This window comes from Sorex araneus, chromosome 3 (assembly GCF_027595985.1).
Source record: "Sorex araneus isolate mSorAra2 chromosome 3, mSorAra2.pri, whole genome shotgun sequence".
Lineage (NCBI taxonomy): Eukaryota > Metazoa > Chordata > Mammalia > Eulipotyphla > Soricidae > Sorex > Sorex araneus.
The window spans coordinates 100763839-100780214 of NC_073304.1; the positions used below are offsets into that span (position 1 = coordinate 100763839).

Below are 16376 nucleotides of genomic sequence, written 5' to 3' on the forward strand. Positions count from 1 at the left end.
TTCTCCTTTCCTTCCGTTCTTCCTTCCTTATTTCCTTCCTTCCTCCCCCCCCCCCCGCCCTCCATCCCTCTTCCTTCCGTTGTTTTTGGGCCACATCGGACTGTGTTCAGGGGTTATTCCTGGCTCTGTGCTCAGGAGAGATCACTTGTGGAGGGCTCAGGGGACCATACAGGGTGTCTAGCATCGAACCCAGGTTGACACATGCAAGGTAATGCCCTGCCGTGTGTACTCTTCCCGCTCCCTTTTTGGTTTTTCGTTTTTGTCATGATTATTTGTAAATCAAGAGAACACTCTAGTTAATGAACTTGATGGACTTCTTTGAAATATTTAGCCACTCGGTCTGGCTATATCCGTTTCTTCTCTTGCGCGGGACCCAGAAGAAATTGGGACGGCTGGCCTGAATCGTCCCAGCCACTGGGTCCTCAGACCGCAGCTTCCTTTTGCGGGCCAGAAGGCTCACAAAACTGGGGCGAAGCCGGAGCAAAAACGGCTTAAGTTTCGGCTGTGTCTGGAGTTTTTGTTTTGTTTCAGTTAAAAGGAGAAGGTGGAAGAGGGACGGGCTGCCGTGCTGGGGGCTGCGTCCGAAGCTGGAGAGTAAGGCGGCGGCTGGGGACGCCCACGGGAGGGGAGCCGGGGCGCGGCGGGGGCGGGGCCGCCCCGTGGGCGCGGGGCTGGACGAGAGGAATCCCCGCAGACGGGGCTCCGGGCACCGCGAGCGCGTGTGTCTGTGGGAGCGGGGAGGGGGCTGCGTCCGACTCCCACAGACATCAGCACGCATGACGAAGCTCCTTCCCCTCCCGCGCACACGCGCGATGCACGACCACGCCCGCACATCTCCACGCCCGCACATCTCCACGCGCGCGCACACGCACACACACGCACACACACACGCGCGCACGCACACACACGCACACACCCACACACGCACACACACCCACACACGCATTCACGCATACACACACGCACACGCACACACACACACACATACACACACACAGGTACACGCGCGCGCGCGCGCTCTCTGGACCCGGACACCCCGGGGTCCGGTTGCCATGGCGAGCCGGAGCGCGTGAGCCCCGCCGCCCCTCCCGCCCCCGGCCGAGCCCGGCCAGCTCCGGCGCTGATTGGTCGCCGCGCCCTCATTATGCAAATCGTGTGCGTAGACTCGGCGGCCGGCTGCCTGACGTCACCGAGCACGGGGGCTGGGGCTCAGGGTTCGGCGCCAGCCGCGCTCGAGCGCGAGTCCACGGAGCGCGGCGCGCGGGGGCACCTCCAGCCGGACCCCGGAGTCCCGCCGGCCCTGCCCGGGCCGGCCCCGCCCCCGGCCCCGCCCCCTCCCGCCGCCCCACCTCCCCCTCCCCTGCTCTCGGACCCCGCCCCCTGTGCCGCCCGCCCCCTCCCCCTGGCCCTCTCCACCGGTCCAGGGAGGGGACGGCGGGACAGGCGGGACCGGTGGGACTGGCGCGAGGGCTGACCTGGCGGGGAGATGGCCGCGGCGCCCGGAGGGTCTGCGCCGCCCGCCGGCCCCGGCCCGCGCCTGGGTTTCAGCACCGCGGACAGCGGCGTCGGCATGAGCGGGCTCAACCCGGGTCCCGCCGTGCCCATGAAGGACCACGACGCCATCAAGCTCTTCGTGGGGCAGATCCCGCGGGGCTTGGACGAGCAGGACCTCAAGCCGCTGTTCGAGGAGTTCGGGCGCATCTACGAGCTGACGGTGCTGAAGGACCGGCTCACCGGCCTCCACAAAGGTGCGCGGGGTCAGCCCAGCCCAGTCCAACCCAGCCCCAATCCGATTTAGGAGTGCGGCCCAGCCCCAACCCCTGCCCCACCTAGGGCCAGCCCAACACCAGTCCAGCGCCTGCCCCACCTCTGCCCCGTCCCCTCCCCAGAACACAGAGCATCCAGCCCAGAATTTTCTCTGACATCTTGTCATCATCATTCTGATTCCTGATCGTTCTCCACTCACTCCCAGCCCCCAATCTCTCACCTCTCACATAGCTCCATCCCTTTGAACCTTCCTCCACCCCTCCCACCACACACCCCAAATCCTGGAACTGGGAAACTTATTCCACCTTCTGATAACCTCATTTCCCCAAGCCTGGGACCCCGTCATTCCTGAGCATCCGCCTCAGTAGTTCCTCGCGTCCCTGACTCAGGCCTCCAGGCCCACCAAATCTCCAGAGCCTCCTTTGACTCTTGACCTCTAGCTCAGACCCCAACAGACCCCATCTCTTCTTTTTTTAGAACCCAGGCCTGCCTGGCTAAATAAAAAATTCCAATTCCTCTCCCAGGAGCTCTTAGTCCCAAATTCCACCTTCAAGTTTAGAATTCCCAGCACCTTCTGCCTCTTCTTCTTTTTTCTTCTCCTTTCTTTTTTCGTTTTTGTTTTTGGGCCACACCCTGCTGTGCTCAGGGCTCTATCCTGGCTCTGTGCTCAGGGATCACTCCTGGTGGGCTCAGGGGACCATATGTTGCTGGAGATCAAACCCAGGTCAGCCGTGTGCAAAGCAAGCACCCTACTAGACTATTACTCCAGTCCTACCTTCTGCCTCTTTTGAGTTGAGTCCTCCAGGACCCTAAGCTCAGCTGTGATACGTCCTCAGCCTTGTATTCCTCTTCTCCAGTCTCCCCCCTCAATGAAACCCATAGCTCTTTCGTTCTCTAAAATCTCTCCTTTCTGAGGCTTCCCCTTCCCTCCTCCTGGGTCTTGCTCTTTATGGCCTCCTGCTTCTCCTCTTTCACAACTGGGTGCTGGACCAGAACCCCAGGGTGGTCAGGGTGAAGGGGCACAAAGGGGTCTTCTCTCCATCATTGCTTGAAACTGAGGCCCACAGTCCTGCCCAGCCACACCCCTTTCTTTCTGTATCGAGAGGGAGGAGGCTTGTTTACATGTAGAAAAGTCTATCCAGGCTGGGCTCGAGTAAGACAGGCAGTCACATGTCATGCATGGGCGGGGAAGGAAATGATTTGAGGAGAAACACCTTCATCCCTCCCCACCTGCACCTTGCTGCAGTTTCATAATTAAAGGAGGGCAGGGTCTCCAACTGTTCTTCACCGACACCCCAGGAGAAAACTGGTGGGCCCTGAATAACAGATTTTAGGTACTTTCTTAAGGACTGGGTGGTGGAGCAGGCTCCACATCTTTTCAACCAGGAAAGCTTGGAGGATCTAGGCACGTTAACACAGGGGCCACTGGAAAGTGCCCCCACCCAGAAGAGCTGCGAATAGCTAGACAGGGCTGCGTCTTCTGCCCTTGTGGTGGAGTTTTGATAAAGGGGACTTGACAGGATAAGACCACACTGTTCAGATTCCTTCTAACGCAGTCAGCTGCCTGAGTGACTAGCCGGCTGTCCACTCACCCATAGCAAATTATTTTCTAGACATTTATTTCAATCTGTAAGAATTTCTCATCTTTCTGGCTCATCTGTACAATAGGGAAAGTGTATCAAATACTTTTAATTCATACTTTTCTTACTGAAACACTATCAAAGTCTCTGATAGGTTCTCTCAGCCTTTCTCTCTCCACTTAGCTCTAATTTTTCATTCACCTGCCCGTTGGACCACATTTCTCTGTTTTTACACCCCTCCATTTTCTCACTTCTTATTCTAGATAGTTCTCCACAGGTTCCTTTAGGCAGTGGCTGGACCCTTGAAGACTCAGACAGGGCCTCAGCCCTGCTTGGTCCTGACGTCAGCTGATATGGCTTGGTGGCAGGAAAGGATGCAGAGATGTAAGCAGGATCAAGTGTTTGCCGATCACCCCACAGTTCTCCAAATCAGGAATGCCTTCCAAGATGATTGGTGGAGCCAGGCCCTCCAAATCAATGTCTCCCCCCACACACACCCCATGACAAAGATATCCAAAAGCCAGAGTGACCCATTTTCTTTTGATGGCTAGGTCTTGAGGGAGGTCATAGTGATTCTTTAAAAAATATCAGCCTTCTAATCAGGAGGTTCCAAGCCCTACCCTGCCACCAATACCTCACTGGACTTCAGATTTCCTATTGCTATGGATCAGATTTTGTCCCAGCAATTCCCTAAGGTTTTTTAATTTAATGAGTGGAAGATCCCCAACCACCTTAAGGGATGGCCCCAGAGAAGACAATGGAGAATGCTTTCTCATCTGCCTTCCTAGTTGCAGAGCTCTAAATGGAAAACTGCATCAGCTACTAATGGCTTCCATGTCTACGTTCTCCCTCCAGTCCTTCTCCTTTCTATACTCAGAAAGCCCTCTTAGAAAGCACAGATCTTATTGTCTCACAACCTTGTTGAAACTCTGTAGTGTCTCTCTTTTAAGGGGTAAAATTCAAAATCTAGACACACCTACCAAGTTGTAGATGGGCCAATCTCAGCACACATTACACTACTCTACCAACATTCACTGATTTCCAATGATATTAGCTTTTTCCATCTACTTCCTTAACACAGAGTTCTCACCTCAGTCTTTATACTGTGTTTACTATTCCCTCTGCCGCAGATAATCACCAGCCTTCTTACCACCTGTATACACTGGGCTTTTTTTTCTTGACAACACCTTGACTTCTTTAAGATATTCCTTAACTCAGCACACTCAATTATTTGCCCCTCATTATCCCTGTGAGGATAAGGGATGTATCTGTCTTACTGCCATTCTATCCCCAAGCCCACTATAATGCTCCCCTCATAATAAGTTGATATTCAATAAATATTTCCTGAATGAGTGAGTGTTCAATGACTGTTGGAAATGAAAAAAAAAATCAGTGCTTCTTAGCAGGCTACAGGTTCTGGGACAGAACAAAGATGAGTATGACTGAGCCTTTGACTCAGTCCAGATTCCTCTTCCCTGCATCTACTAGTTCCTTTGGAAAAATCAGATTTGGGGTACAGCAACCCCTGAAGAGGCCCTATCTTAAAGTCCTGGGAGAGTTAACTGATCAAACGTCTTGGACAGGTTTGGAATTCCCTGGAAATTCCTACCTCCAAAAAGTCCTTAAATCATCCCCAGCCACTGATGAATCTATTCCTCTGTTTCAAACTTGACAGAGAGGAGCAGGTGTTAGGAGTCACGGAATCCTGGGATTGGCTCCCAAACCTCCTCCTTCCCCTTTGCCTCCTCCCTCCTGAGTCAGAAAGGAATTGAATTGAATTCTGGGATACTCAGTAGAATCCCCAAAACAAGGGAGAGGCTGAAGGCAAAGCTGCTTATGGAGGTTTAACCCCAACAGGGCTTATGGCTGGTGTGGGGCGGGGAGAAGTGGGATTGTATGAGCATGTGACTGGGTTGGGAACACATGTCCCCTAGTCAAGAGTCCAGCAGCAAATGAGGCAATCAGGGTTTAAGACACATAAAGTTCCTCCCTTTGCTGAAGATGGGAGGCAGAGAGGGCATCTCAGGAGCAGTACCCTTGTTTAAAGGAGAAAGGCCTTGAGTCTGTCTGCTTAATGGAGTTAATTCCAGAAATAATATATGGGGGTCTCAGAAACCCCCCTGAGCCAGCCTCTTCCTCCCCAGGCTGTGCCTTCCTCACCTACTGCGCCCGGGACTCTGCTCTCAAGGCCCAGAGTGCACTGCACGAGCAGAAGACCCTGCCAGGGGTAAGTCCACCAGGGTTGGGGGGTGGGACTCACCTCAGACCGGGAACACACCCTCTGTGCATGCTAAAGCAACATGTAGGAGCTGGATTGGGACCTGGAACTAGAAGCAGTCTCTTTTTTTCCTAGCAGGGGGCTTACCTGTGCCCTGAACAGAGACAGGTGCTTTGGTTTATTCAATTTATTTTGCTCAAAGGAATGAACTTGAGCCTTGGGCTCAATGTTTGAAATGTTCTGCTCCTTTTTTTAGGAGAAGTGTCTGGGACATCTAAGCTAGAGATTTTCCACCTTGGCTAAAATCCTGACTGAGGGTATCATTTGTCTCTGGTATCAGCATGGATGCGAATCCTGGAGTAGAGGCGCTAGTGAGTTACCGATCCCATTTTCTCCAGCTTTAGGATCCTTGATAGCACTCCCCCCTGGTCCCCTTTCTGTCATGTTTCATTGGCCCACCAAGACAGCATTCCTTCCACACTGATGAAAGGTGGACGAGCACTGGCTCAATAGACAGAAAGACGTTGGGTGTCAGTGGCACCTGGTATATGTCCTTGGCTAGTGGCTAATGTCAAAAGGCTAGGCAGGGGTACACTCATCATAGGGCAAGAGGAAATGATGATTGTTAGGAACCAGATGTGTGCTGCATAGCCTCTGTTCTCTTGTCCACAAAGCAAAGGCTCTAATCAAATGCCTTGGACACACCTAATCTAGGACTCCATCCAACTCTTGGACTTCTCAGATTTGGAAGTTTCATGAGCCTACCAGAGAAAGACCAGGATACGATGGGGCATAAACAGGTCACGGGATGACAGTTTGAGGGAATTGCGTATTCATTTGGAGAAGATGTGGGTTATAGTGGGATTTTGTTAAATAACCATCCTAAGTTGTATTTGAGAATACTAGTTTTCCACTCTCACAGATCTGTATTTGAATCCCAGATCTGTCATTTATCAGTTCTTTGATAACATTACTTAGACTCTTAAGTTTTAATTTTCTTATCTATAAAATGTAGGATTGTTTGTTGTTTGTTTGGGGGCAACACACAGCAGTGTTCAGAACTTACTCCTTGCTCTGTGCTCAGGGATCACTCCTGGCCATGCTCAGGAGACCATATGGGGTGCCAGGAATCTAACCTGGATTGGATGCGTGCAAGGTAAACACACTGCCCACTGTACTATCTCTCAGCTCCTGTGTGATGTACCAATACTTAGATCACTGCATTATTGTGGGGATTAACTGAGGTTTAGCAAGTGTTTGACACAGAATTTGATCTCAATAACTATTACTGGTGGTGACTTTCAAATTACAAAGAGGAATATCATTTCCTATGGGTAACATGAAAGGGCAGCATTATAATTGGGGTAAAAAAGAATATATACACTACTTTCAGCAGAGTATAAAGAAGTAATTTCTCTTAACTGAAACAGCCCAGCAAATAGAACATGCATTGCCTAAGACTAATCAAGCTGTTAGTGAATACAGGTCCTAGAACCCATTTTAGTCACTGAAGCCTTGACTTTCCCTTTTAAATATTTAGCTCCAATCAACACCCTCAGCAATATTCCAGCTTTGGAGTCTCACAGACCTGAGTGTGGATCCAGGACCTATGACACACTAACTCTGTCACCTTGGATCATCTCACCTCTTTAAATCTAAGCTTCCTCATCTGTAAAATTGAACTCATTGAGTTATTATAATGATTAAACAATCCATCATGTATAGCTACTGGCAAATAGTAAGCATTGAGTATATATTTGTGGCAGTGATGGTGGTGGTAAGAGCAACAGACTACTAGTAAGAGCAGTAGTAGGAGTCATTATTCATCCAACCATACGAGTAAATGGCTTCTGCTGCTAGAATTGAGATTCAGTGAGACAAGCTGTAACATTGCATGTGGGAAACAGCATGGTAAAGGTACAGAGCCAGAAGGAACAGGATGGGTGTGAAAAGGAATTAGGATTGTGTGTGTGTGTGTGTGTGTTGGGGTGGGTGTGATAGTGACTGTGAGCATGCCAGAGTGAAAGAAATAAGATTCACAAAGAATTGTGGAATAGGAACACTAATGTTAGGCTTGGGAGACTGGACTTTATCCTGAAAGCAAATGGAAGAATGGGAAAAAAGGAAGGTGAGCTTTGGGGAGGCAAAACCCCCGTCAGCCAGCCCCAGGACTCTGCAAGATCAGGCTGTCTCAGGGACTCAAGGGATGGAAGTAATCTGAAATAAGGGTTGCAGAGAGAATTTCTAGAGGAAGAGAATCTCTGGGGAGAAAATTAAAATAATAGCATTTATCGATACCAGACAGTGTTCCTAGGACTGCGTGTTCACAGACATTTCCTCTTCTGTGAAAGTATTATCAGCATTTGCATTTTACAGGTGAGGAAACTGTCATAGATGCCAAGTGACTTGCCTAAGGTCATACAGCTACTAATGCAAAATCTGGGCTTTGAGCCTGGATGGTCTCACCACACTGCCACCTGAACCAAACTGGTGGCAGATGGGAGCTGAAGGTTATAACAGGGATGTTGACTTGGGTGCATCTTCTTCTTCCCACCCACCCCTTCTGCCCCTCATGCCTTTATCCATAGTCCTCTAACAGCCTGGTCTCTAGAACTGGCAGGATTGGCCTTATTCACCCTTCCTAGCTTAACAAAGTGAAAATTAATATTTAATTATTCTCTTAAATGAAAATCAATGGCTCTGTTGGCCAGCCCCAGCAGTGTCCGTGCCATCAATCTTTCCTCTGGGTCTGCCAGGGGCAGCAGCAGTTTTAGTCACCTGGCCTCAGGCCCACCGGCATTCAGGGAGGCGGTGTCCCACTCTCCATAGACGCTGGGTCCTGCCTACAGCCGCCACCTGCTGGGGACACAGAGCTAAGGCTCCATCTGGGACAAGGAAGGCCCTGCACGGTAGAATCAGGAAAGATTGATAACCACCAAAGAGAAAGTCTAGATGCCTGGGAGAAATGTCATAATATTTGCTAGACTGGGGCCTCCCCCTTTATGCCCACATACCTGCCCCCTGCTCATCTCTGCCACCTATCAGAGTTTAGCTTCTTATTCGGAGCTTCTTCCAAACTTCAGTGAGCTGTCCCATCTTTGCAGTCTCTGCCCCCACAAAACTGGAAGTAGTTCCATCATCTTCATGTCATTTGCATAAGTCTACCTGAACGAGATGGCAAAGGCCAACTCCGACCCCACTTTCTGTTACTTAGAAGGTGTCTACTTGTCCCTCACCCTGATCATGCCCTCCATTCCCCTGGGCATTCACCCCTTCCAATGCTGTGAAGGAGACTGACCTATCTGAGCATACTTGCTTTTGCATATTGTGCCCTTCACAAAACGGCTCCAGTAGAAAAGGCAAAGGGAGTTTAAGTCTGGCAGTGCCCCATTGATCAAACCATTCACACATTATTAACCCTGAAGAGAAGTCACCCTTTCGTAATTATCCCCAGGACTGGGGAGGCCCCTTTTTAACTCATACAGAGGCACTGTATATATTAGCAACTATCCAGGGAACGAGACAGAGCCTTGTCCTCAAGAAGTTTCCGGCCCGTAGATAACAATTTCCATCTCAGTGTGGTTTGCAGCTGGCCTCACACAAGCAGCAGCAAGAGTGGGGAAGGAGGAGAAGCTACCAGAGCTAAGGCATGACCACGTTTGCTAGTCTAGAAGCCTAAGAGACAAAGGCCATTTCTATGATTCTGGGGGCAGTGTGAGAGCTGGGAGGGAAGGTGTCTAGCAGAGAGGGTGAAGGAAGACCCACATGTGAATATCAAGAAGGGGAGGCAGGACCCACAAGTTTTGACTGCCACCTTAGAATCTTATCGGAAGGCTTACAGTGGAGAACCATGCTTGGATCTGAATAGGAGGGTGAATGGGGGAGATGTTTTTAAAAGATTCCAGCATCACATATGGGCTCCGAATCCCATCAGAAGTGATCCCTGAGCACAGAGCCAGGAGTAAGGACAAAGAACATCTGGGTTTGACCGCAAAACAATAAAATAATATGCGTATATTTATAAAATAATATGTGTAATGTTTTATAACATTGCTCTGGCTACAATGTGGGAGGGAGAGGTAACACAGGAAGTAGGATGGCCCTTTAAGACACTGTTGCTTGTATGCAGGCAAACGATGATGGTGCTGACGTGGATCTGGGGATAGAGCAGGAATGGAGAGCTAGTTCAGATATTTATAGAAATTCTAGAACCAGTGGACCTTGGTAGGGAATTGACTTAGAGGAGGTGATGAATTCAAGCAAAGCGCTGAAAATGACAAAAACCAACCTTTTTTCCTTATCCTGTCTTCCAGTAGCCATTACTCCCCTCGCAGACCCACCAGTTGATGCATTTTGGGGGTCGTTCTGATAAAGCCTCCCATATTGAGGGAGGGGAAGGAGCTGAGGGCTCGTGTGCTGAGTGGAGGCAGCGGTCGGCACTGGGAGATGTTTGAGGCCACAGGCAGGAATTTCAGCAAGTTAAGCTGAGTAAAGGTCTTCCTTTCCCTTATGTTCATGGGGTAGGCCTCGAGGCCTGTGCATCTGGGCTGCCTCTGAGCAACCACTGGACTAGGTCCTGTCTCTTTCCTTCCCCTCCCCTGCAGAGCTGGGGCTTGAAGCAGACACCAGTCTGGAGTCCCCCAGGAGGCTCTCAGAGCAGATGCTCACCTGAGGCCAGCCTTACTTTAGGTCTTGGGGAAAGTTCTTAGTTAAGGAGGTCGAACCTTCTTTTCCTCAGCAAAGAGCCATGACTTCTCACCCACACTCACATCCCTTTCCTCCCGAGTCAGGACTGAGGCGGAGTAGATGTCTGCCAAGTTCCTAGACATTCTTTCTCTCCCCACCAGCCCCACACAGAGCAAAGCTAAATCCTGGGTGTCCACATGTCCCAGTGAGATCTGCAGTCCCGGGCCCCACGGCACCCCAGCCTCCCCAAGTTTGCTCTCACCCTCTTTAGTATTTCCCCTCACAACTCCCTATAACCCTTCACACTCCCAAACTCCAGCTTCCTTGATACATAAGACAAGAATCTGAGAGCCATCGTCCCCCTGCCCCACCCCCAGACACCCAAGCCAAGAAAACACCGGATCCTTCATTTTTCTAAATATCTCTTGAATCATTCCATTCCTTCTGCCCAGTCCCAGGCTATCCCTGACCCCATACACACCTTACCTGTGTGATGGATGTTCCTACTTCCTCCCTTTCTAGTTCTTTCTCAGCGCAGGGATGGTTCATGGGATCCTTCATAAGACAAAACATACTAGATCATTTCTTTGCTTCTAACCTTTCCCTGGATCTCTGTTGCCTTCAAAATACAGCAAAGTCAAAATTCCTTGTTGTGATTTTCATAACCTGCCCAGTCTAGCCCCTGCCTGGCTTTCCCTTTCACATCTTTAATAAAAAGAAAAGCTTATTCTATCTGAGCAACCTACTGAGCCATTGTCGTCTTTGCCACAGCCCTGCAAGACAGGACCACAATTCCCTTTACTAACGTGATGCTGAGACTCAGAGACCTTGGGAGAGCTGCCAGGGATAGCACTTGGGTTGTAATCCATGTCTGTCTACTTGGCCCTGGCCATGACCTCGGACGGCTGCTGGAACTCTTGCTGCTCTGGGGGGGGGCAGCCTCCCTCCTTCCCCCCCGCCTCAGCAGTCCAAGTGCTCAGACTCTGACCCTGCTTCTTCCATTATTGCCAGTGGTCCAGTGGTCCCAGTCCTGCAAGGTCTCGGTCCAACCGTGCCTCCCCCAGGGAGCTTTCCAAGACTGCATCTCTGTCCTTGGCCACAGCACCTCACCTCACACACCTCCCAAGATCTGGGACCTTCTGTGCTATGTCACTTGTGTTCATGTATTAAGAATGAGTCAAAGCCAGGGAGATAGCTCAAAGGACAAAGCACATGCTTTACATGCTAGAGGTCTGGGTTTGGTCCCCGTCACCACATGATCCCTGAGTACCACTGTGTGTGGCCCAAGTGTCCCTTCTCCACACACATAAAAATGTGACTTGAGAAGCACATTACAAAATTCATGGATTTGGGTTCAGACAAACCTGGGGCAAACCCCAACTCAACCATGTACCTGCCATGAGATCTTGAACAAGTGGCAGCCTTTCTCTACCTCAACTTTCTCATCTCTGTTTGGGGCCATGGCATCACCTTACAACGTGGGTGGGAGGAATTGAGAGACAACGTATGTGAAATGCCCCAGGAGGGGCCTGGTGCCTAGTGGAAAAGGTGGTATTATTTCTTTCATTTTGAACTTTTGAGCACAGGGTCCCCAGAGCCATCGCCATGTTCTCTGAACAAGCCAGACTGGGGAGTGTCATAAGTTCAGTAAATACTGGCAGCAAGCCTGGGTGGTGAGAAGCCTGGATGCCCGGCCGCAGGCGTAGCTTCTGCTAAGTCCCTGTGGGGCAGGTCCATGCCGCCTCACACCCGCTGTGTGTCAGAGAGAGGTGGAGTGTGGGGGGGAGAGAAAGGGGCGTCTTCCAGAGCACCGACGAGATCCATCTCCCCGGAAACCCAGCCGGGCAGCCGCTGCCATGGAAACCGATGCTGTCACATGGACTCTTCACTCTAGGCTCTGGAGAGTAATTCTCGGAATCTATTTAAGAACTAATAAAATAATGATGGTCTTGCTCAGCCTCACTGCCCCCCCATCTCAGGCTTCCATCTCCCTCCCTCCCCCCATACTCCTCCCTGCCTTGCCTACATCCTCTTCATGGCCCTTCATACCCTCCTTTCCCTCACATTATCTGCCCCGCTGTTTCTCTCTTCCTAGACCCCCTTTCTTGGTCTCTCTGTCTGTCTGTCTGTCTGTCTCCATCTCTCTATCTCTCTCTCCCTCTCCATCTTTCTCTCTGTCTTTCTCACCCACCCCTCTGTCTTCCCTTGTTTCTTCAACTCTCCCCATGTCTCTCTTCGCCATGGCTCTGTCTCTTGGTCTCTCCCCCACAATCACAGGTGACTATGCCCAGGGATGGGTCCTGTCCTCCTGGTCCCTGGTCCAGGCCAGTCCAGACCTGTCCAGCTCGCCCTGATCTGCTTGGATTGATCTGTCATCCCCTCTAGACTGCAGCCTGAGTCCTGTAGGTGTCTCAGCCCCCACCCACTGCCTGTTACACTGCGGATGCTCCACTACCAGCGGGTGGGTGTGTCAGAGTGGATAGGACCCCGAGAGCTGGTTGGGAGCGGGATTCGGCTGATTCAAGTTTGGCCTGTTTTCCTTTCCTGCCTTCTTTCTTTTCTTTTTTTTAATAAGCCCTCCCTACTCCCCCACCCCCAAATTTGATCCAAAGGAAATTGCTCAACTGTGACTGCCAGGGCGTTGCCATGGTTACCGGGTAGCACTTGTGGCTATGGTAACAGGAAGCTGCTTGTTGTCTCGGCAACCAGCACTTTGGTAGGGGATGGAGTGGCCCCTGATTGGTGCAGAAGCAGTGCATTTCCTGAGGGGAGGGGGTCAGATCACCACCTTCTCAGGCCAGATGGGCATCAGTACCCCTTCCTCCATGAACGGAAGGCCGCTGTTCTTTTCTCCCGGCACTCAGCTGTCTGCCCCCCAACAATAATTCCTCACATCCTACGCACCAAGCTCCTGGCAGTTTACAAAGACCTTTTGCGTTCCCATTCTCTCATGTGATCCCCACAACACCCATGAGAGGAAGGTGAGATGGGGATTCAATCATGAATTCTCTCAGGGCGGTTGGGGGCTGGGAATGTGTGGCGTGTATATGGGGATCACCGAGGAGCTTTGTACAAATGATATGACGCCCCACGTTGAGAGTCTGCTACGTTACCAGGTGATTCTTATCCGCCCCTGCTCAGGTAACCCCTGAATTAGAAGGGGAAATTGGTCTGGGTGGGAAGGGGTGGTGTCAAACTGCTTGTGAGGTTTATAGCTTGGGTGAGTGGCAGAGTCAAGTTCGGGCAAGGAGCTGGGCTCTGGTTTGTGGGTGCTGAGTGGAAGGAGCCCGTGGAACCTCCGATATGGCCTGGCCAGCAAGCAGCTGGGCCTTTGGGTCTGAAGCTCAGGAGGGAGGTGTGGGCTGGAGACGCAGAATTCTGAGTCATCCATGGGGAGACGGTGGCGGAGGCTGAGGTGGGGGTGGTACTCCCTAGGAAGGGAAGAGCAGGGTGTGTAAGACAAGAATGGTGCCCGAGAGGTTCCGGCATCATAGGGGAAGGCGGGCCTGGGCACTGCATGAGGGAGCGAGTGTGGAAATGGTGACGCGGGAGCTGGGGGCAGCAGCGCCCACCCGACTGGCTGAATCTCAGAGAGGGTAACTTGCTGACAGTCGCAACGTTCAATGGCGGAGTGGAGGGTTTTCAGCCCTGCAAGATGCCCAGATGGTTTCATCTAAATGACACGTAGAATTATATTCTCAGTTTTAGAGAATAACAAAATATCGGCACCACCCTCCCACCCATTTTTTTCTCATCCAAAGCCTCTGAATCCAGTGGCCGAGCTGGGCTTTCCACAGTCCCCACCCGAGACCCAGGGAGGGGAAGCGCTTTCACTGCCACATTCCACCCTATCCTTGCCAATAAGCTATCTATTACCAAACCTTTTCAGCACCATCTCAACGTCTGGGTTTAAGGAAGGCATTTTGGTGAAAATGTATAGTCTCTTTCCCAATATGTGGGTGGTGGAGTTCAGGGTTCAAAGAGTCCAGATCCTTAGAAGCCCAGGGGAGGAGATGCCAGGGACCAGGGGCCAGGCAGTAATACTGACTGGATGTGTTGATCTGATGTCTTTCAGATGAATCGTCCGATCCAGGTGAAGCCGGCTGCCAGTGAGGGCCGAGGAGGTAACTTCCCTGTTCGAAGAAGCTCAGGGGTCACCCATGGAAGGGTGCAGTCTTGGAGTCAGGCCACACCCTGCTTTATAAATTGAATCCTGTTGCAGCAGGGGAATAGTGGGGTTTTTTAGTCCTAGGAGCTCCCACCCTTAGATAGAGGTGGGGTCGGGGCCTGGGGCCTTCAGACCTAACACCATCCCAAAGGGCCCAAGCAAACACTGGAAATAGAGCAAGGGAACTCTTGCTGCCTTGCCCTCAGAGAGGGCCCATTCCTGTTTTTGTAGGTTGTTTGAAGATCTGAGCTAGACGTTGTCTCCCTTTCCAGAGTCTCTGGTTCTAGAGAGCCCACTTCATACTGGATGGGGACCATTCGTTCCTTCATTTCAGTTGTGTATTTACTCATGATCAGGAAGAGCCTGGTCAGATGGTAAGACAGGCTTTGTAAACCACCTTAAGGAATTTTTCTCTATGCCGAGAACCAGATGTGTTCTGGTTAGCTTCCATGCCAGAAAAGCAATGCTACCTTCTGCTGTTCTTGACGAATTTCTCTTGATCTTATATTGTTCCAGAATATCTGCTTCTAGTCCTCCCCTCATGTCTATTGATTCTTTGCCTTAGATAAATCTTTCTCCCTGCCTTTTCCCAACATCAGTTGTGGTTTTTCAGGTAAAAGAAGACGCCCCAGATCAGGGGAGAATGGAATCCAGACATTTATTGCTCTCTAGTAATTCTGTGCACGCTTTCAGACTTCATGCTCCTTGTCCATCCTTCAGTGGCCCTCATAATTCTATGGCTCCATTTGGGAGTTCTCTCCTTCAGGAATTTCCTCATCCTTTCAGATTCTCTGATCTCTGGATTTGGAGTCTCAATTTCTCATCTAAGATGTTATCACCTCCTCACCTATCTTAAAGAGATATATTCTAACTTCCTTCTTGCTATCCACACACATATACGTATACATATATGTGTGTGTGTATATATATATATACATATATATATATCCTTTTCTGTGTCATTGTTTGCAGACCAGTGTTTGAAAAGTTTCAAGCTGTATACCAAACCTCTGGTTCACTTTCTTTTCAAATTTTTGCTTCCTAAAAAAACATTATGTATCAAAGACATTTTCTGTCAATCTTCTAGGCTTTGCCTACAAACGCTAGGTAGTGCCACAGCTGAGGCCAGATGAGAGTTCTGAGGGAGTCGGGGAGCAAGCTACAGAAAGTTGGGCTGTAGTTAATTCCACCATCCAACCAACATCTTCTGTTTACAGATGTGAGTGAGACAGACCTGGTGCCTGGCTGCTCCTGGAGCTCTGGAGCAATGAAAAGACATAGGCAAGTAAGCAAGAGGATGCAGTTCAATGTAATCAGCACTTCTCTAGGACTGGGGAAGGAGATCTCGGGGATCTAACGTAGTCTAACAAACAAGGGGACTTAACATAGTCTGGGAGTTCAAATTGGGCTCCCAGTGGAGTAATATTGAAGCTGCTATCTCAAGAACAAAGAAGTAGTCAGCTAGAGAAAGGAGGCAAATAGGGGTGCATTCCTTAGGCAGGAAGGATGGCCTGTAAAGAGCTCGAGGAACATAGAGCAACTTGGGTGTCGGGTTCAGGAACTAAAGCCCCCCAGTACCAGAGCACCCTGCTGTTTGCCGTCCACCCTATCTTGTCAGGGTGGGTCACTGCACAAAGATGGACCAATGCTGTTAAGGCTTTTGCTGGACCTGGTCCATGTGTCCAACTCAACTGGGCCCAAGCAGTGGCATCTGCCTGAGTTTTATAATTTTCTTCAACATTTTTTGGTACAATTATTCAACTGTCACTTTACTGATAATTTCTGTACATGTGGTATCCTACCTGTAACACCTCTAAAACTCATCATTTGAGTACTAATGTGTTACAAGGATACCTCTTGACAAGCATAACTCTCAGGCGCATATACTCCAAATGTGCCCATGGATAAGCCTTTTTGTAGACTGGCATAATCAGATCTTTCAGTTCCCCTCTGCTCT

General features: G+C 50.4%; 1 protein-coding gene across 4 annotated transcripts in view; it reads left to right on the plus strand.

The window, feature by feature from the left end:
- The first annotated feature begins 1192 nt into the window (after positions 1-1192).
- The window catches only part of CELF6 (CUGBP Elav-like family member 6), a 33777-nt gene continuing 18593 nt past the window's right edge, over positions 1193-16376 (plus strand). The window contains exons 1-3 of one of the 4 annotated variants that reach the window (XM_055131088.1): positions 1193-1748; positions 5492-5574; positions 14327-14375. In XM_055131088.1, the coding sequence (XP_054987063.1) occupies positions 1487-1748; positions 5492-5574; positions 14327-14375 (394 nt within the window). In that variant the 5' untranslated portion in view covers positions 1193-1486. Of the gene's footprint in view, positions 1749-5491; positions 5575-13264; positions 13368-14326; positions 14376-16376 lie in introns of those variants that run through there. The other 3 variants (XM_004611724.3, XM_055131087.1, XM_055131089.1) reach the window with 3 other exon arrangements.